We start from the raw sequence: 21,679 nt of genomic DNA, 5'->3' as shown, positions 1-21,679 counted from the left end.
TTTTGCACGTAAAATTTAAAAAGTGTAGGAAAAAACATCTAATACCTGATTTGAATACAAAACTATATTGAGCTCACTTAAACATCTAGCACCATTAGGTCTATACAGTGAAGGTGTATAGATCCATGATTTCTAATTTGCACAGGCAGCAAAAATCATAAGTGTTTAGCTAAGGAAGAAATGGTTGAAAACACTCAACCCTGAATGGCCTTGTGTGGCCCATCAGTGTTTAACTGGGCTAAGTAGGGCTAAACAGTGGCAGATGGTAACATTGTGATTCAGCCGATGGCTGTATGACAAAACCAAAGTCCCACTACTGAAAAAGTAACAGTTGTTATTTCAGTCCCCTTAGAGGTTAGGCTATCAATATTCCTTATGTTTCTTCTTGTCAATAAAAAACTTAAATAATGTGATCCCACCAAAAAGTATTGCTGGTGTAGCAAAGGCCCAATACATCTTATTCCACTGTGCCATAGAGCTCATTTTTTGTCCAAAAACATATAAACACATCATTGAATCACAAAGTTGCAGTGGGTGACATATTCCTTCATAACCATGAACATGGCTACTGTAGTTAATTCTGAGTCAATCTCACCTATCCCACCTCAGTGTCCTTAGTACTCACAAGAGTAACCTTTGATAAAAACAAGTGTTAGTTTACAGGAAATTACTGAGCCTTTTTTTTTGTCTTTGAGCAATTTGTGACCAATTTACAAAGATTTACATCCTCATGAAGAACCAATGGTTGTGTGACACAGACAGGTTAGGGAGGATTTGACAGACAAACTGGAACATTGTTGGTTTTAGTCTTTTCATTAAATGACAGCAAGAACATAGAATAATGACAGCCATATCTTCAAAAGCACAATCCAAGTAGGTCTCAAGTTACCTTCTTTCAAATGCAGTTGAGATGATTTGAATGTAAATTAAAAGCAGAATAGGAAGGTGGGCAAAGGATTTTCCTGGAATGGAAAAAAATTCCAATCCACAGCTCACACAACACTCAAAATTCACCATTGTTTCAAAAATATATATATATATTTATTTGCAATTAAAGAACAGTAGGCGAACAAAAGATACATGTCACAGAGTAGTTCTAATACAGTGTGGCATTTCAACACAACTACTTATTTTTCATGATAAGTAACAAAGAGAAATTGCTCATTACTTTGAAATGTAACTTCCACCAACACTGATCAAGTGTCTGTCTTGACATATTTATGGATGAGTCCATCTATCGCGCCTAAGCTGACTCTCAGAGTCGCCTGGAGCTTCAGTGAGGAGAGAGGGGGAGACGGACTGTGTTGTAGCCCAGTCTGAGGATCTTTTTCCTGGGTAGAAGATGATTTGATACCCTCGAAGCTTTGGAAAGTCTGCTGTTTTGAGGAAGACAGAGGAGAAAATTGACTGTCTTGTTTCCCAGTTTGAGGCTCAGTTTCCTGGTTAGATGTTGGTCCTGCACCTTTCTGTGCCAGGAGTTTCTTCAGGAGACAGGACAACTGAGGACTCAGGAGGAGAACCAGGGTACCACCAAAACAGAGGACTCTACACACACAGACACATGTTAATTTAATTACAACTTTTTATATTTACAATTACCTTTTTTAATCTTACAATTCTAAATAACTGTCTGAAACAAATACATGTAAAATAATATGTCTGAAGAATTGCAACCACACAAATAAGGAGCATTTGGATAGACTATTTGTCAGCCTATTTGAATAGGCATGAAGTTCTAAATATGCTGCAACAGTATCATAAACCAATCAACATGCGTACATCTGCCAAATTTAAAACTATTGTAAATTAGATCATTACAAACAGTTTTCTTTAACTATTCACTCATGAAATTTCTATTGTTGATATAAAGGAAAGTTTCAACCTAAAAACTACACAAAAATATCCAATATTACCAAATTTAAACTAAGTTTGGGACCTACACTGATGTGCAACTCAACTCATAGGTTCAGAATTCTGCACAGTACCACAACACAGACCCACATGTGCACACACACAGAAAAAACTAGGAACAGTTCTGTTTCACTAAACAATTTGAAAAGAAACAATGAAAGCAGGAGCACAGAAGCACAAACCTCTCCATCTCAGTGAGGATGAGTGGCAAGTTGGCTGCCATGTTTGTTTTGTTGCCAAACTTCCTGCCAAATGGCAGGTCACAAACGACAGCATCTACACTGGCACTGGGCAGAGGCAGCACTGCACACACACACACACACACATGCACACACACACACACACACGGGGGAGGACAAACAAGCCAAGAGGTAATTTAGTACATGACAGTAGGGTCCACACTCACCTCCCACTCACTGATTCCCATCCAAAACATGCAGCTTTGGATCTACACTCAACTAAATTAAGAGTTCATTTTCTAAGAGCAAGATATCCCTTAAGTAAAAGTGCATTAATACATAATTTATTTTTTTGAAATATTCATAAGTCTATTCATAACAGTTAATGTATCGTGTCAGCCCCGTGCTCTTGTAGCCAACTATACTTTAAAAGTGACCATAATATGTTTCAATTGGAGCTTGTGTTATTCTAAGCTAATATATTACACAGTACAGATGATGCTATCTTAAAAATGTGGCTGATTTACAAATTATGTGCACAAACTACTAAACACACTGAAACAGGCAGGTTTTGTAAAACCACTGAACATGTCTGCTTTAGTTCTACTGCCTGGCATATGATGATCAGAAAAATGTGTCTACAGCAGATGTAACTCCTGTTTTAATTAATTGTTTTTAACTAGATGATCCTGCAGAGCTGGAAATCTACCAGAGAGGTTACTTTCTATAAGCCATAATAACTCAAATCTATAAACTATTTGCAGAGCACAGGAAAAATGACATTTTGTTTATGTGATATCTGGAGTTTTTGCTGAATCATGACAAGTACATCAATGTCAAAACTTTTAAATAGACAATGTAAGGACACAGTGACATCTTTGGCATCTATTGTCATTTGCATCTATTTGGCAGTTGACTATTTATTATGGCACACACAACTTTATATACAACTTCTATCGATGCATTGAAGTGGATTCTGCTGAGGCACCCACTGCAGACTACTGTGGAAATGTGACCTTAGCTTAATGCCAAAAATGCAAAAGGTTTAATGACATCATACATTTCTGATTATTCCTGTGATCATTTTGTGCAGGTTTCCTACCCATGGATGAAGCTCTCAGCAGGTGTATCCTGTTTCCCAGCTCTGCGAACACTATGTTCTCATTGGCTTTCTGCAGCTGTCCGTCATCAATGTCCATACCCAGGAAACAGACATCCTGAAGAGACCATAGGTCAGACTATAACAGTGGTGTTCTAACTGAACGCTATTACTACACACTATAAGTGAGACCAAAGATGAGTTGTCAAATGGAAAAAAACAGTCAATTAACAAAATCAATGAAATCATATAAACTGCACTAATTATGATGAGGAAATATTACTGAACATATCTGAACAATATTCTTTGCATTAACAAACAGTACATGTGAAAAAAAACAAGTCAACAACTTGAAAAATTGTGAAGTTGTGTGTACCAGGACTGTCCAAACCTACAAAGTTCACTTTTCAAATTTTTCTACACTTTACAAACATACAGATATACTGAGTGGATTTCTGTCCTTACCTTATGTTCCTGTGCTGCTTCTATTAAGATGGTTCCCACCCCACACATTGGGTCAACCACACAGGAACCTGACTGGGAAAAAAGGAGATAAAATACAGTGCATACTGTTGGTCATGGACATAAAATCTGATCATTCTAAATAGAAGATCCCTCTACGGCAAAAACAGGCCGTTGCTTTCATAGTTTAATAATGCCATCTGATTTACATACATAAACAAAAGCGTACACATAGTTAAAACATAAATGTACAAAGAACAAAGCAGCAGACACACTGGCGGCTGGGTGTGTAATTACCTGTATCTGAGCCAGCGAGGCCATAGCCCAGGCTACTGTAGACCTCAGTCCTGTGGTTTTAATGTAGCTCCGGTTAGCCAGAGGTAACCTGAAGGAAAGAAACAAGAGCCTCATTCATAAGCTACACTTATGACTGCTCATCAAATTGATTAAAGCTGCGATATGAAACTTTTAAACAAGTCTATAAGCCACTACCATGTGTTTCAGGATTTTTTTAAAAAAATGTTTAGGACAATTTTGGTCATGTGCAGCGGCATTTCCTGTTGGTGATTCTGGCTAGCAGCCAAGGCACAGAGAAATCATAAAAAACTACAATACGGTCACAAAGTAGTAAGACAACAAACATAATGAAAGGCACTATTATATGTTGTTATTAGTGTGTTCAAAGTCTTCAAGAGGCTTTCATGGCCACTCTATGAGGACAGCAGATTGTTCTAGTCAATAACCTGGTCAGTGGTATCCCCAACAGGCAGTGGTCATCACTCAAGTTAACAGCAACCTGCAGAAAAGAACAAACAACTGTAACACCCATAAAGACATAGATAACATTTAAATAGCGTGTGCATAATAAATCCACACTCATACAATCAGGGAGATTTTTTAGCACAATAAAAGAGTTTACCTCCAGCTGTGGATTCTTCAGGTCAACCTTCCAGCCCAAGAGTCTGCTCAGACCTGCTCCGATAACTTTGCTCACCTCCTGTATTAGATATAATTTACAGACACACTATATTCCTCTAAAAATAACATACAGTTATTTATGTGACTGACATCTCAAGTGGGTATGGATGCCGGTATTTATGTGTGTGAGGGTATTAAAAAATATGTCCTTCTGACAATTTGATGGAGAACTTAGCAATTTCCCTGCCCGTTCTTCTAGATGATTTGAATCTTTTAACACTTTTTACGGAGTCCACAAATTAATGAGAGTGATGTATTTTCCCATTAAGTCAGTGCAGCTTTACAAAGATGTTCAGAAGGGCACACAAAGATCAAACTAATTTTATTTTAACCTGCCAGAGACAATATGCTGACTTTGTTCTGCTTTGTGATTTGCATCTTAACTTCCCCTAACCTGTATGCTGAGGTATCGGGACAGAGATCCAGTACACTTGCAGCTGATCCTGAAGGAAGCCGGGACAGAAGAAGGCAGCGGCGACAGCGACGGCGGCTCTGGTTTGTTCCTACTGTGCTGCAGTGTCTTATCTCCTCCTCTGTTGGTCTTCACTTCATTACATGGAGGCAAACAAGAAGAAATAAAAACAGAAATGAAAAATGTCAAACTTAGAAGGTGAATTAATAAAAAAAATGAAAAAAATGGATCCATCTTATTACCATGTACCACATTTTCCAGAGCACAGTCCTCTGTCATGTCATCTATCTTCCAGCTGCTACTTTCCACATCGTGGTCTAGTCCTGGTGTTGCGTGGTTACACACTGATCCTTTGCCATACAAATCTGTTTCTGACATCATTTCTTTTTCTCCATTTTGTATACAGCTGACAAATTCCATAACCACCCTCCTCCCCTCTTCATCATCCTCTCTCATTATTGCTCTCTCAGATGTCCTCTGTTTCTCTACATTTTTGCCACTACTTGCCTCCTCTTCATCATCCCTCTTTCTTTTTTTCTCCAGTGTCTGGGCTTCAACTCCACAGGTCTCTCTGCTTGTCTGTACTGCACATCTCAACCTCCCGTCTCCACTCTCCTCCTCCCTCTGCTCTCCTGTACTTTTTCGGAACTCCTCATCGCACTTCTCCTCCTCTCTCCTCTGTTCTTCGCTCTCTCTGCCCTCCTCCCTCTTCCTCCCTTCCAGGAAAGTGCTTGATATGTTGACAGTGGTTCTCCTTCCTGCCAACTCCCCCTGCAGGCGACTCCATGTCATTACAGCACTGGTCCATTCATTTATGTCACCCAATAGTCTGGACTGCAACACAGAGGCTGCCTTTGCTATGAAAATCACAGAGAACACAAATCACAAGTTGATACAAAAAAAGGTAATTAGGCACTGAAATGCAAGATTTTTCTTATAGTGATGTGGAAAGATGATTGTTATGATGCATTTAAGGTGACTTTGGGACTTTTAAGCCACACAAGAATTGAGAGGCAAACAGTTTATCGCAAACAGAATATCTGACATGGTATCACCAGTGTTATATATAATCTGTGGATCTGCTCTGTCAGGCTTCTACCTGGGTTGGTGTGGCCTGACAGCCTCACAGGTGAGTCTTGTTTCAACAGGAGGAAGAGTCTCTCTGCAGCCTTCAGCTCACTGACTCTGACGATCTTTGCAGAGGAGCTGAACAACACTTTACCTGGCATCTGACACACCTGGGCATACAAAACATTAACAAAAAGAGCAGGCCAGTGTTTACAGACAAAATTCAACGCCATTAATAAGCATATTGTCCTCTTCATATAAAGTCTATGATCTTGTCAAGTATTTGATTTTTAAAATGCTACTGATCTGCTGCTATATTATGAACCATCCACATCTCTCAGGTTATCTGGGACAGGTCTGCTTTCTGTCCCCAGAGTCAAAACTAAACATGGAGAAGCAACGTTCAGTTTTTATGCTCCACACATCTGGAACAAACTCCCAGAAAACTGCAACTCTCAAGTCTTTTAAATCACAACTCAAGACTTTTGTTTGCCGCTGCCTTTTATTAAACCTAATTTAAGGGTTAATATCTTACACTGCACTGTAACAATTTATTCTCCTGTTTTATCTGTCTTATTCAATTTTAGCTCATTTTTTATTTCCAATTTAATCCTTTGTAACTGTATTTAAATGTATTTTATATTGCCCTGTGTTGCTTTTATATTGTCTTGATGCCTTTTATATTCTCTGTAAAGCACTTTTAATTGCCTTGATGAAATGTGCTATACAAATAAACTTGCCTTGCCAGATTAATCAATAACAAACAGGGCAAGACGTTTGATTTAACGTTACAGTTGTGTAATAAACGTGCACTAACAATAACTTTGTTGTAAATTCAATAATTATAAACATAAGCTGTAACTTAGAACAACAGCACTTTGAATTAGAAGTATATTTTAATTTATTTGAATTTATTATCATAATTTCTCTTGTACTGTAGCTGTTAGCTACAAAGACTATGGTTTAGTGAACAGCCGTTACGACCGTTGGTTTGTCTCTTCGTCAGAAACACTCACGTCTTCAGCCGCCAGCTTCTTCTTCACCTCGTCAACTAAGAAACGCTCCATCCCGTTACCGGCGGTGCAGAAGTAGCGAACTAAACTCCGCTCACTTCTCGGTTCAGTCATTGTGTCGTATATTGTGTCCAGTGTTCACAAACGCTCATTTCTGCCAGCAGAAGTTTGTCATGTCTCTTCTTTTTGACCGGGTAAGTCGCCATATTGGCTTGTTTGTTTACACCGGAAACGGAACTACGTCCTCAAACTGCAGTGATGTTTTTAGCCAGTAGGGGTCTCTCTTACATAGTGGATGAATAACAACTGTATAGCACATTGGAAGCGTGTTTTTTTTAACCAGGAACAATTTGCATAATATTCATGTTAACATTTATCACAATGGGGATGTAATAATGTGTCAACAGTGCGCACGCTTGTTCATACTGATTGTCTTTCTAAGAACGGCGTGTCACAGCAGTGCAAAGGCCACAACAATAAGCATTCATTTTGTGATTCTTTTTAATACATGGATTGAAGTGAGAGCTCTTATCATTACATACACACACACACACACACACACACACACACACACACACACACACACACACACACACACTTAATACCCATATCCCCTGGTGTACACATACGTATTCAGACATTCACACACACTCGTTCAACAAAACAACAACAAACGGCAAATATGCAACTGCATGCACGTTTAGTACACATCATTTCAGACACACAAACACACTTCCCTGCTGAAGTGCAGTACCTGGAGGCTGCTCTGAACAGGTGTTACTCCAAACTTGGAGGGAAACTTTTAATAAACCCTGAAGCAGAAATAAGTGCTTCCACAAAATTCTCAATTTTTCTATCTACCAGAGTCCGAGTGATCCTCCTTCCATCTGTGTCTCAGCTCTTCACTTTCTAAATCCCTTTCTTATCTCCGTCTCTGCTGCCCTGTCACACTCTCTGTAACACTTTTTAATCTCCCTCTTTTCTCTCTTTGACATTTTAATGACCCCAAACATATTTAATCCCTTTACTTTATTCGATGAACAGCGTTACTGTTGTTGTCTAGGGCCGTAAACCCCTCAAATGCTGACAGGCTGCTGCAACCTGCAACAGCGTAGTGAATGCTCCTAACAATGAGAAGAATTATGATAAAATAATAATAATTTAAAAAAAAAAAAACCTGAACATGGGTATTGCTGTAGGTTGATGTGATTGGGTAATGGTGGGGGGTAATTTCAACTGGAGATAGCATAACAAAAATGAATCGATAGGTCTAACTTCTCAATATTTGAAAAACAAATTAGTATATCTATCATAAACAAAACAAACAAACAAAAAAACCCCATCTGATTTATACAAACACTTGGACAGAAAACATTTCATTTCCAAATGAGAATATTGATATTTGACAACATTACCGGTAAACCCCTAAAATCTAATTAAGAATATAATCCAACAGAAATTAGAATGTGTCAAGAACACTTATCTGAAACACTGAAACATTTATGAGAGTGAATACCTGCGCTAAAAAAAAGGTGAAGTACACTGCACAATATGATATCAATATTTATCCTGTGTCTGCCGTGTCTCACAGCAGGAATTTATGGCTCCGTAATCACCCAATCTGTCTATTTTGTAAGACTGGTCTCACTGGTTCACATTTGTTACACTGCTAGTGGTGCCAGAGCAAAATACAGAAATCAAGTCACCTCTGGAAGATCCAGAGGTTTAAAAAAATGGAAATAAGACATTGTTTTCAATTGGTTGAGTGGTGATAAGAACCTCTAGAGGATGTCAGGAGGAGGAAAACAGCATGAAGTTGTGACAACACTGCAAGACCTCTTACAGAGAAGGTTGCAGTGAACAGTAGGGTCAACAAAATGTCTGACATTGATGCAGGTGACCACTATTACCAAATATTCACCATAGCTGCAGCAAATAAAAATATGGTCATATGAATTATCTCTGTAACGGCCATTTGTAACGATTTTGGAGGACAGTGACAAATCATGCGTCCTCCTGTAGCAGGCATCAGACAAGAAAATGGTCATATTGGTTGTTTTGGAAGGCGATGGCAAACAACCTACTCTGTTATTTAGTTCGGATGACTTCTTGGTGTCATGAGAACACCCAGTTTTACTTACTTTACTTTTTGCTACATTCAGTTTCTTTGACAAGTGGTCACCACTGTCAATTTAGCACATAATCTCTTTATAGAGGAAAAAAACACCTCAATTGAGTGTCTTGCTCTTGATATCAAGGAAGTTTAATTTAAAAAAAAAAAAAGCTGTTTGCATCCATCTCTTCTGACGTCAAAAACAACATGGTGGGTCACATTATCACCATCCAGCATCTCACAGTCAGAAACCCTGCCACATCAAAATGATTGCAGTACTTTTAGCCAGTGACAGCTTTAATTAGAATTAAAATTTGATTTATGGGGCTCTTACTGTAACTAGCAAGACACAATTCAGGTTTCCCCCTTTTCTTTGTCACTATTGTTCGCTTTAAAATTTAGCCTGTGACTACTTTCATCAACCCGTAATATTGGATGTATCCATGTAGAAAGGAGACATTAATACTCCTTTCAGAAGCTGCCATTTGCAATAATTAGCCCACTGCTGCTAAGTGAACACAACATCTTCACAAAATGGATGCCGCTTGGCACACCAGCCATGGCGTGATGTATTACTGTACATTAAAGTTGTTTTTTATTCTCCTCCACACCCCATAAATGATCAGAGGGAGGGAGGCAGGGGGATAAAGGCAGGATGGGGATGGATAAAGAGGACAGAAAATGGAGGATGGAAGAGAAAAGGAGGGAAGATGAGAAATTATGATGAGGGGAAAGAGGCAGAGGATAGAGAAAAAAGAAAATGATAAATAGATGAAAAGTGTGCATCGAGGAAAGCAAAGAAAACAGAACTTCATTATGTTGAACTAATTAGTGCAGCCTTGGATGCAAAGTGTTTATGTAGAGCTCACGGCTGATGAATTTTGAAAGGGACAATAATGTAAACATTGTTGGTAAAACTGCAAACAACACAAGACAAAAATATAGGTTTAAAGTTCTGCACAGATAATTATACACACAATCAAACTCACAAACACACACACTTGGACAAAATTCCATTTGCAGAAAGAAATAATAAGTTGTTCCTGCTTTTGGGAGGAACTTGGAAACTCAGAGTCAGAGCAGCTCTGCAGCCAGAAATGACATAATTTCTTGAGTTACAACACAAGGGTGAGAGCATCCTGGTGGCCTGGGGTCTCCTCACATTTCTTGTCACACTTCTTTTCAGCTCCTATCTTATAACAGAAAACAACCAAATTCTTTCAAAACACCAGTGTGGGGTGGAAGACCACACACCAGTTAACAGCTTGCTGAGGTTACTTCACAGTAAACTAAATCATCTCCATGACAACTGAGCAACTCCATCTGTTTAAGAAAGGCCAAGAGATGTGGTAGAAAGTAGAAAGACATGATAGATGGAGAAATCAATGCCCAATAAGTTAACGTGTTAACATCAGCTAACTGCTGAATGTGAGTGTGAGTCTGGTCAAGCTATTAAAAATGCATCACATTGTCCACATGTTTGGTGTTCTGTATGATTTCACACTTATCCCAAAATACATGTAAACAAGTCCAAACCTAAACAACAGAATACTGAAGGTTGTCTGTCAATGTATTTCAACAAGAAGGATTTCTGACACGGACATAAGGACACACTCTGTGTTTGTCTGCACTCAGTTTGTGTTGCACGGTGCTGATCTTTAGACACCTACACTCACACGGATGTAAATGTCATAGGTCCCCTCCCTGAATCATGTACTGTCTAATTGAAAATTAAACTTGAGTTTGAAGTGGCATTATCTCATAAAATTACACAGTCTGTGTGCGATGATTAATATTCAGTGAGGTTTCAAGAGGGCTGTCATTTAAAAGGCCAGACTATCTCTCTTTCTGTGTGTGTGTGTGTGTGTGTGTGTGTGTGTGTGTGTGTGCATGTTTCAGTGTGTGTAAAAGGTAGGTTGAGCTAAGCTCCATCTGTCAGTCTCCTCCATCACTACCTTTACTTTATCTTTTATTCCTCTTCTTCTGCTTTCCTTTCCTCCTCTTCTCTCCTCACCTCCTCTTTCCTTTCTATCTCTTCTCTCATCATCTCTTTCCTGCTCTCCTCTCTATCTTTATTTCCTTTCATCTTCACTTCACTCTCAGATGGAAATGAGACCTTTTACAAAGAGACAGAGCGAGAAGATCTGATTGAAAGAGAGAGAGAGCGGTAGCACTGAACCTTCACCATTTAACACATATATATGTACGCTTCCATGCCCATTTCCAAATGCTGAGTATGCGCGTGTGTGCGACGTGAGCAGATTTAAATATTTACTCCTCTTAGAGGAGTGTGCAGTGTGTCAACAGGGCCAAGCATCCATGAGAGAGAGAGAGAGAGAGAGTGAGAGAGAGAGACTTTCCTGGAGCAGCAGAGCTCAACCAGTAAACAGTGCATCAAACTGACAGACGCCATCAAAATCAACAATAACAGGAGACATATAGGGAAGAGCAGGAGGATGGAAAACAGACAGAAGGGAGAGAAAGATGTAGGGGGAGAAGGATGAAGAGAAGGAAATGAGTGTGTGTCTGCTGTGTGTAATTTAAAGGTTCACCGTCTTCAATTTTTAAAACATCAACATATCATTGTCAAATTCACTGTGATACCTTGATATATCTCCAATAAACAAGTGAGCATATTATAGAGATGGTTATTTGCTTCTATCTGACAGCGTCAGTGATGTTATTTTTTTTAAATACACTCACCGGCCACTTCATTAGGAACGCCTGTGCAATCTAATCCAATCCAACACAACAGCTCTGCCATAAATTCTACTTTTACGAAGCTTATACATTTTCAGTTTGTGTTGATGTTGTCAGAAAGGGGATCATTCTACTTTATGTTTATTATTGAGGTCGTAATGGGTGGTGGTGAACTGGAGTGCATTATATTGAAAAGTGTTCCTTATATTTTGTCCACGTCATCAACATACATAAAGGGGGAAGGAATATTCTCAATATATAATGTCTTATTTTCTTATGTTATTCCATCATAGTTCAGATAAATAATCTGGATTGCTAGTCCTATGAGTCATCATCTCCTTTTAGTAAATTTCAGCAATCACCTCCTTCCACAGACCTTTTTCATGTTGTGTCAGGGCTTATTGGTGCAGTTGATTTCAGCCAATTTCGGCGCTGCTGAAGTGCTGCTGCTCTTACAATCTCTAAAGAGATACTTATCATCAGATAGGTGAGAGAGTAACTAGAGCGTACAACCCAGACGTAAATGCTCTGGCTCAAAAGACAGTGGGTTGAAAGCTAAAAATTTCACTTTTAGCCAAGAATTGTAAAACTCGGCAGATTATTATCAGTCCTCCTTTCACACTTTGGCTTCCAACTTGTTGTGACTTCCTCTGAGTACTTTGCTTGAATAGGTGTTTTAAAACATGTAAACATTGACAAAATATCGTCTTATAAAGTCTTGTTAATATTGACTGAATCTACAACAGAGGTCCAGAGTGGAAAGGCAGCATGATCCATAAGGTTGCAATGGACACGTTTATAGGAAATATGCCAGCTTGAAAAATGAGTTTTCTTTTAAAGAATCATATTTGAATTTTCCAACAGCACTCTCTCCGATATAATGACATTGTTTGCCATATGTCATGAGTTATGTTATTCCATTGTTCTGTTATGATTATATTTAACTCATTCTCACAGCTGCTTATAGCAGTTATTAATGATATATTAGTCTGACTTTAAATGTATTTATCAATTTTCTGTAAACACCACAGATTTCTGTTTCTCATCCATGTTCTTAGTGTCCCCATGGCTGTTTTTATTTTTTTCTCTTTTAGTCCACCATCAGCTCCTTTGTGACACAAAATTAAAAAAACAGTACACATGTTGCTTGTGCAACATAACAGAACTGACCACACTAAATGGGAAGGAGATAAAGTAATTTTTGAAACCGAAACGTTGTTCGTGAGCTTCAAGTTACAATAAGTGGAGGAAGATCTAGTAAGTTTAATGTAAATGATTAATATTAAGAAGTCAACATTAACCTGAGCGACACTCTGTGGGTCATTTCATTTAGCCACAGTTCTAATTCACACAAACCTCTGACGCCTGAGAGTGCAAAAGCCCTTGTCCCACTTAACAAAGAACATCTATCATATAAAATCCCAAATCCCCTTGCCCCACATTTTATTAAGTAAAAAAAAGTCAACATCACACCACCACCAAGGCCTCTGTTCCATTTAGCTAAATAAAAAGCCTGAAAGCCCTTGGCCTATTTTTTCAATGTTTAACACAGCCGTAAAGAGTTTGTAGATATTACTTTCATTCCCAAGGACCTCTGGGTTCTTCCAGCGAGTCCCCCAGCACAGGGAGGATTAGTTTAATTTCACTATCATGCATTCACTTAAAGATAGCACTATAAGAAAGAGTGCGAGTGCAAAATAACTATTCTCAGAGGTTTGACTCCCCGTGCGCCAGCAGTAGCGACAGGCAACAAAAACCCTTCAGATGGAGATAATTTTGACAAGTCCCTAACAGGCTGGGGTCCTTGGCCTTATAATGTCTCTCCATTCACAGCATTTGCACTTCCTGCTCACTGCGGCTAGGGGGAGGTCTAGGTTTACTGCTCAGCTACATTCTGCTGCCGTGTTGTCTTGGTTAATCTCTTTGCTGCATAGGGCGGAGGGACAGAGGAGGAAGAGGGGAAGCAAAGACACAAGGCTGGCCAAAACACAGCTCACTGCAGTAGAGAGATTAGATGTGAGTGTAATGCTGCAGAGTATCACTTTGAAATGTTAGGGTGCTATTTTGGAGGTATTTGAACAATTTTACTTACTGCTAATATGGTGAATTACAGATATATATATTTTTTCATGTGTCTATAGTTGTGTAGACTCTACAAACATTCAGAACTTGTGTTAAAACCCATAAGATCACATGACAACATATGGTTTGTAAACATGCAAAAAAAGAAACTACATAGCTACTCTGTACATAGATTTTGGTGACAATGTTATGTTATATGAATTTCTGGTTAACCGGTTGTTAAGTGCTGAAGGTTTGTTTTTATACTGTTTTACCCACAGCTCAGTATTTTCTCTCTTTCCTCTTCTTCCTCAGATGCTGTCATAAATTAGGAATACATACTGATTTTCACTGTAAGTCTTTGGAAGTTAACATACATTATCGTCATGGGCCAGCTGTTTTCATCTGAAGAAGAGCTTTCTGATGTGAAGGATGCAATTGGTTATCTCCTCTACAATGCCATGGTGGAAGCCGGTGCAGTGCCTAACCTTAGAGTCGTTCACCCTCTCCGCCTCGCCGATCACGATGAGAACCTTGACTCCAGGGCCGGCCTCCAGGAACAACTGCAACAGGTTAATAAGATTTAAAAGAAAGGGTGACAGTTTACATGAGTGATAATGACACTGCATGGAAGTAAAACATTGAGAAAACATACACAGATTAAAAAAAAAAAAAGGCAAATGTGTTCTTTCTGAAATGGATGAATCGAGGGGAATTACTCATAGATTTCACCTTTAAATCCATTCAGTCATGAAGTGCAGATGGAGATGAACGGCAGGGGAAAGAAAGATGATGCTGCCTTGAGACAGTTAAGAAAGAGCAATTGTGCTAAATGAAGCACCGCTCTGTTTTAGAAATGTGGTTCTGTTGGGGATTGTAAAGAAGTTACAAATCTATACAATGACCGGCAAGGAGCAATTTGATGATGACAAAACGCTGTTCACAATTGTTCTCATAAAGGAGGGAAAGTAATCCACTCACATAGCAATTTCCTTTATTGAGACAGATGGGAAGAAACTGTATGCTGGAAAGCTGTTAGCGATTAAGTCGTGAATGTTAATTTTTTATTTCTCCTCTCCCAGCTGCAGGGCGACATTGGAAACAGGGCACCCACCTACCTGAGGGATCTGATTGGCCGATTGTCGTCGTTCTCAGATGAGCCACGTCTGGCTGGCCTGCTTGGATTAGTGGTGACTATGGTGATGGATATGGCCTACACGTCATCAAAACAGTCATCAGAGGTGAAAGGGAAGTCGGCGGGGTCATCATCAGCTCAGGTAAAGATATATACTGAATATACTGTTTAGGATAGTTATTATAAAATCTGAATCAAGGTTTGTTTTAAAATAAATTTCCATGTATGAATCTCTACCTCCAGCAGAGAGTCTGGGAGCTCCAGGAGGTGATGGAGGAGTACCTGAAGCGTGTTAGGATCAACCTGAATGATAAAAACAAACTGATCCAGGACTCCTTCAGACTTGAGGCCCAGCTCAGCCTCACCCTCACCCAGCTGAAGACCTGCCTGCTGGGGGGAGACTGTGACTCCAGGTTAGACAATACAGTACAGGATACCAGACAGTAACGGCATAAAATAATTGTGACAAAGGGTAAAATGCTGAACAGTAGAGTACAATAGAGTAGAGAAGAATGCAGAAGCTTATACAATCTACTCTTCTTTAGTACAGCAAGTCAGGATGAAGTACAGTAAAATGCAGTAGAACATAGTCTAGTGGCTAAAGAGCTGTTGACATGAAGCACTTATTTTGTTCCTCCAGATGTTTGAGGCACTGGGCCAGCGGAGCAGCATTTCACACCCAAATGTTGGTTCACCTGGCTGGTCTTGAGTACAAGGCCGAACCCCTCGCGGCAAGGACTGCACTGGAGCAATATAAGGACGACCTCACACAGATTATACCTGCTTACAGGTAATATGGTAATCTATCAAACAGCCAAAGTGGATGTTCTTATCACCTTCACAGCAACAGCTTATCAGTCAAAACTCAAGGATGGTCCCACATTTGAAAGTAATGACCCAGCTCCATATACCACATGTGTGCCTGCCCATGTGGGACACTAATGGGGCCAAAGTGGGCTACAAGTTGGGAATATTTAGATTGCAAATTTTGATGATTTTATTTTATGTTTGTCTTTCTCCCCCCTTTTTTTGTCTGGTTTGTCCAAAAGTGCAACTTTCTAACACTGTGATAAGGCTACTTCTTGGTGATAAATTTGAGTTTAAAATTCTTGGAGTCGACTCCTCCATTCTAGACTTAATATGAATGAAACATACGATAGGATGAGCTAGTCATAGTGCTATGCAAGTCTGTCTTTTTATCGGCAGTGTTTTGGTGGGGCTGGAGTCCGTGATGCAGGTGGACAACCTGTGCAGGAAGGAGAGGATATGATTTACGCAACATAGAGTCCAAGTACAAGCACTGAAGAGTTTTTTGAGACTATGTTGTCAGACAGCAAAAACACAGAAATTCAGTGGAAGCAGGAGACTTAAAAAACATACTGACAGTGGAAACCACAGCCACACAGGGCCCGGCTGTCTGCTATGAGACAAGCTCTCCAGCCTGTTCCAGATATGACAGCAAAAACAAAAAAAAATGTTCATCACACTGTCAGAAAAGTGTAGCCTTTACCTTTCAGCTTACATTTAGACTTACTGCATATAGTAAAACTATCCAACTAGACAGTGGGTGTCGACAATCATGACATAATTAATAATATAAGAGTTGCTATAAGAGAGTAAAATGAGGAAAAAATGAAAGCTATTTTTTTCACTAATTGGTTTGTAAATGCAGTGACCATTAAACAGCCCCTCGCCTGTTAAGCTAGCAGCATTTGACTACTGTAATTTTGATTAACCTAGGTTGTCTAAACTAATTGTAATGTATTTATGGAGCATTCCTTATGTTTTACCTATTACAAATCCAGAAATGAAAGAGAAAAAGTGATAAAATGATTTACTGATTTAAATATGCTGTTTTTCTACGTCTGTCCCAATTCTTCTTGCCATTCTGACACCTCCATCTCTTCATTTTAGGCGTTATAAGTCTAACACAGTGTGTGTTGTGAAATGTCGAGGGAGTCTTCCGGCATCATGTGACCCCTCCGGCGAGGTGCCGGAGGAGGGATCCATGACGGGACTCACTGTGACAGACAGAGAGACAGGAAAGAGTGTGACCATCCCGCTGTCTGCCATGGAGGCAGAGACAGGTACACTTTCTTGAATAACCAAGGAAATAGTTTATTCTTTTCCCAGTCAAGTTGCACTTAACTGAACTGAGCTGAACTTAACAGGGAGAAAAAGGAGCGTCTCTGGGCCTGATATCCCCTCTGCAGCTGTGTCCTCCTCCATTAACCTGGACCTGATCACCTCAGATCAGTACGCTCAGTCATACCTCGACCATCTGTTCTCTGAAAAAGGGCCGGTGGCAGAAATGAAGAACTACTTTACCAGGGCCAGTGACAATCTGAGAACATTCAGGACTGACCCAGGATGTACAAAAACGACCGGGGTGAGAAATGTGATAGAACAAAGTGATGGAGTGCATCTTAATGACCAGGCAGAGGGTATAAATGGAGAACAAACAAGTGAAAGGGGAAAAGGTGAAAATCAGAAGGCAGAAAGAAGAGGACGAGAAGAGACAGAAGGACGAGATCAAAGAGATGAGAGTCTAAAGCTGAGTATTGTAGAGACACAGCCAGAGGAAAGCCTCAATCAGAGTCCTCACAGTGCAACAAGTACTTAAAGACAATGACCAGATAGAAGTACAATGTCGGTCCTTTATTGAAGAGAAACATTAAGCTAAACTCAGAAACATGAAGGATTTTTGCAATGCTTGAAATTATTAGAGAGCTTAAAACAGATTGATACACAGAGGTTGGCATTTAAAATAATATACTGATATTAGCTGCTCCAGATATGACAGCAAAAAGAAAAAAAAGGTTCATCAGACTGTCAGAAAAGTGTAGCCCTTACCTTTCAGCTTACAGTAAAACTATCCAACTAGACAGTGGGCGTCGACAATCATGACATAATTAACAGCCTGAGAGTAAAATGGAGAAAAAATGAAAGCCATTTTTAGCTAATATGACCTTTTGACGTCGTGATGTCATTTAGTGATGACGTCATTACGAAATTATGTAAAACTGTCATTATGTATAATACACAATGACAGTACTCAAACTGACTGGCCATCTCGGCGAAAAATATTTGAAATTTATTAGTTTAGATGTGTTTGTTTATTATCACATATTTTTTATTTGTGAAAGTAATATAAGCACAATACATTTTTAATGATCATGTAGGAGTCGCTGGGATAGAAAAGACCGTGACTTACTTCTCTTGACAGCACCAGTGTTTGTCATTTATTCTCTGCCTCACATCTGAACTGACAACAGATGCATGCGTCATCTCTGTGACCAACTCTTAAAGATCCCCTCCAGACATGTATTAAGATATATAAAAATACTCTGCTTGGAACAATATTGTGTGTCACAAATTATGCTAATAAGCCCACCCCTTAAAATTAGATTTTCAGTGAGCTCAGAGAAATTTTCCACTTTCTGCAGATGAACGTGAAAACAAACTCTGCACATACATCATTCTGCACAGTGAAGCTCAAACATCCAACTGAAGGAACAAGATGAAAAAGCTTCTTAGCACTAACTTATCTTTTACTTAGCCGTTTACTTATCGCACCCAGTAGGCTGCCTGGTCAATGCACAGATAGGGAAGACAAACTCTCTTCGGGCCGGTTGTGGTTTTGCACGTCACCACTTCCTGTATCTGTCGTTTCAAATTAAAAGCCCTCTATGCACTTTTGTAGCCAGGCAGACAGGCCTTGTGTTATGACTAATTTTGTGACAGAGAAAATTGTTTTTGTGTCATTTAGATGGAAAATGCTTGCATTTTAGTGTTTGAGTCACTTTCCAAAAAATGCTAAAAGGTTCCAAATAAAATTTATACAATTTAAAAGTAGCTAAATTTGTTGCTAGGTGCTTTTTGAAAAAAAGTTGCCAGGGTAGTCTCAAAAGTTGCCAAATCTAGCAACAAAATTGCTAAGTTGGCATCAGTGCCACTGGCAGCAGGAAATCTCTGTTTAACCTATTTTGCCACTGAAGCAACAGAGTAGCAGCCTCCTAGCATGAAACCAGTATATGAAAATCTAATATTAAAATGAATTTTCACTAGAAAATAACATAAATAAAAAGATGAAGTAAAACGCACCATCACTCTATTCAAGCAATACACTCTGTGGTTTTGCTGCTAAAGCCTTACCTGGTCTGGTACGACCAATTTATGGTGGTTTTTGTTAGCTAACGTTAATAAATTTTAGCTTGTTATTGCTGTGTAACTGATATTACTGAGTCACTTTGCAGTTTTTGACTCTTCTCCACTTGTGTTCCTGTTGATACATGTGATATCTTAGCATCTATTGTTATCCAGATGTTGCCACTTCCATTCACAACAAATGTTACATAGGCTCACTTTAAGTCCATATTTGGGCAAGACTGACAACATATTTGATGATGCAAATTCTGCAACAGTGTGACCAGGAATGCTGCCAAAATAAATTTGTATGATTATTGATTACAGTGTAAGATAGATGTTTCTACATTTTCAAGCCTATTTATGAGCCTAAATATCTGTGTAAATGCAGACTTCAACTTCTAATAAACAAAAATTGTTTACATTTGTATTTTGTGTCAGTTGATTAATGTCTAGGGTAAGTAGCTGTGTAATGAAAAGTATGAACATTAAGCTGCATTTTCAAAGGTTTTCTGGCTTTTTAGAGCAATGCAGCACAAATTGTTACTCGCAAGAAAAAAAATGGACTCAAATTACATGGCTGTGACTTTCTTTTGGTACCAAACTCCTGTTGAAAGGTCAAAAGCAAAACAACGTGTCCGCCACCCGCACAAGACCATTTCCCCAGTGTATGTGAAAGGAAATGTATGCTCATAAAGGGGATATTTTGAGTGACGTTCTACAGGAGAGATTGCACTTTCCATTAAGTGTTTCTCACTCAGAAAGGTTGAAAAGATGCTTTCTCTCTCAGCATTATGATGCGCGATGCGGCAGGTGGGCGAACAGGACAGGAAGGAGCTCTTATGTGGCGTAGCTCGCAGCACTGTGTGAATGTCAAGCCGGGAGAGAGAAAGCGTGTGTGGATTTCTGTGTGTGTGGGTGTGTTGGTGTGAGTGTGTGAGAGGAAGAGAAGGAGTTGGGGAGTGTGTGTGTGTGTGTGTGTGTGTGTGTGTGTGTGTGTGTGTGTGTGTGATTGCATACATGCTTGTGTGTCTGGATTAGAGAAAGGAAAAGACGAGGAGATGAGAGGAGTCCAGGCATGTGCAAAATATTAAGTGTGTGTCTGTGTGAATTAAATAATGGGAGAGTGATTATGTGTGTGTGTGTGTGTGTGTGTGTGTGTGTGTGTAAAAACGAAGATGTGTGAGTTACTTAGAGAATGGGGGATAATAGTGATGGCAGTATAGAAAGAAAGAGGGAGAGTGGTACAAGTGGTTGATGGTTTTTCTGTGTGTGCATGTGTGTGTGTGTGTGTGTGTGTGTGTGTGTGTGTGTGTTTGTCAGGTCTCGATAGCTGTCGATGAGTCACACTTCACAGCTCCAATTACTGGTCTCTGTGCTGCTAATGCTGTCTGATTGGTGTTATTACTCTCTCGCTCTTTTATTCCCTTGTTCCCTTTCTCCTTTTCCTTTTCTCCAACTGGCTATCAGATTAGTGTGACTTTATTATTCAGCGTAATGTAAATCTGACCAGCTTTGTGCACATGCACTAATGAAAAGCAGTACATGAAATTGATATACACCATTACACAGCGCTCTTCTTCTCCCTCTTTCTTGTTATATTTCTTTTCTTGTGCTCTTTTCCTCTATTTCTTTTTAATCTTTAATCTCACCACGTTCCATCTCTGATCTTTAGAAGCAGCATTTTCTCTAACTAGTTGTCTGTTGTTTTTTTTTTTTCCTGGAATTTACTTTGAAGGGCAGAGTCATTTTCTCGTATTTCACTTCAGATTGATTTGTTGACATGGTGAAATGTCCCTTTCATGGGCTGAAAACAAAACACCAACACCTGTATTTTTGTATTTCAGTTTTTTTTAGATGTACCAAATTACAGTCCAATTTAAAATAATTATGTTTTCGATGTACATTTAACAATTTTTTAAGACAAATCATGAAATTTGAAAGATTTTCCTCATTCAGTGCTCTTGAGCTGACTGAAGAGTTTTTAGAAAGTAAATTCAGTAATGCATGTAAATAAGCTGTAACCTAAACTGCATCTCTGTGGAGGGAAACCAGACACAGGAGGAACATTGAAAGTTCACACATTATCAGTTTATATACCACCTTCAAAAAAAAAAAAAAAAAGATCAAATTTCCTGTTGTTGTCTCTTTTTCTTGCTTCCTCTCGTCTTAACTAACTAACTAACTAACTAACTAACTAACTGATGGGACATTTATGGACAAAGAGTCAAAAATAAAACCAGAGAATGTCTTTATTAAAGTAGGGTAACTCTACCTGATAGCCTGTGTTTAAGTCCATACAGGTGTAGTCAAGTGCCTCTATATCAGTCTGAGCTGTGTGTGTGTGTACGTTCTGTAATTGAGATCATGTTGACGCTACTTTTCCCGTCTCCCCTCTCCGG

The 21,679-nt window shown here is 39.2% G+C and overlaps 2 protein-coding genes across 4 annotated transcripts; one reads left to right on the top strand and one right to left on the bottom strand.

The window, feature by feature from the left end:
• Window positions 1-1,016: 1,016 nt before the first annotated feature.
• On the bottom strand, window positions 1,017-7,372 carry thumpd2 (THUMP domain containing 2). Its single transcript, XM_044373145.1, has 11 exons — window positions 7,126-7,372; window positions 6,141-6,279; window positions 5,284-5,898; window positions 5,024-5,175; window positions 4,571-4,648; window positions 4,395-4,447; window positions 3,949-4,036; window positions 3,655-3,726; window positions 3,193-3,307; window positions 2,094-2,214; window positions 1,017-1,545 (listed from the first exon to the last, which is right to left on the bottom strand). Exons 1-11 carry the CDS (start codon window positions 7,234-7,236, stop codon window positions 1,197-1,199), a joined length of 1,893 nt encoding a protein of 630 aa, XP_044229080.1. The 5' UTR covers window positions 7,237-7,372; the 3' UTR covers window positions 1,017-1,196.
• Window positions 7,246-19,699, top strand: LOC122997146. 3 transcript variants are annotated; one of them, XM_044373148.1, is made up of 8 exons: window positions 7,246-7,316; window positions 13,870-14,005; window positions 14,312-14,568; window positions 15,079-15,273; window positions 15,378-15,544; window positions 15,772-15,921; window positions 17,046-17,218; window positions 17,303-19,699. In XM_044373148.1, exons 3-8 carry the CDS (start codon window positions 14,383-14,385, stop codon window positions 17,752-17,754), a joined length of 1,323 nt encoding a protein of 440 aa, XP_044229083.1. In that variant the 5' UTR covers window positions 7,246-7,316; window positions 13,870-14,005; window positions 14,312-14,382; the 3' UTR covers window positions 17,755-19,699. The 3 variants fall into 3 exon arrangements, with proteins under 3 accessions (XP_044229083.1, XP_044229082.1, XP_044229081.1); XM_044373147.1 differs by having other exon boundaries at window positions 7,248-7,316; window positions 13,870-13,951; window positions 15,375-15,544; XM_044373146.1 differs by having other exon boundaries at window positions 7,248-7,316; window positions 15,375-15,544.
• Window positions 19,700-21,679: the final 1,980 nt, after the last annotated feature.

Source organism: Thunnus albacares, chromosome 14 (assembly GCF_914725855.1).
Source record: "Thunnus albacares chromosome 14, fThuAlb1.1, whole genome shotgun sequence".
NCBI lineage: Eukaryota > Metazoa > Chordata > Actinopteri > Scombriformes > Scombridae > Thunnus > Thunnus albacares.
Note: the sequence above shows the minus strand (reverse complement) of the source record. Positions and strands in the feature narration are given on the sequence as shown.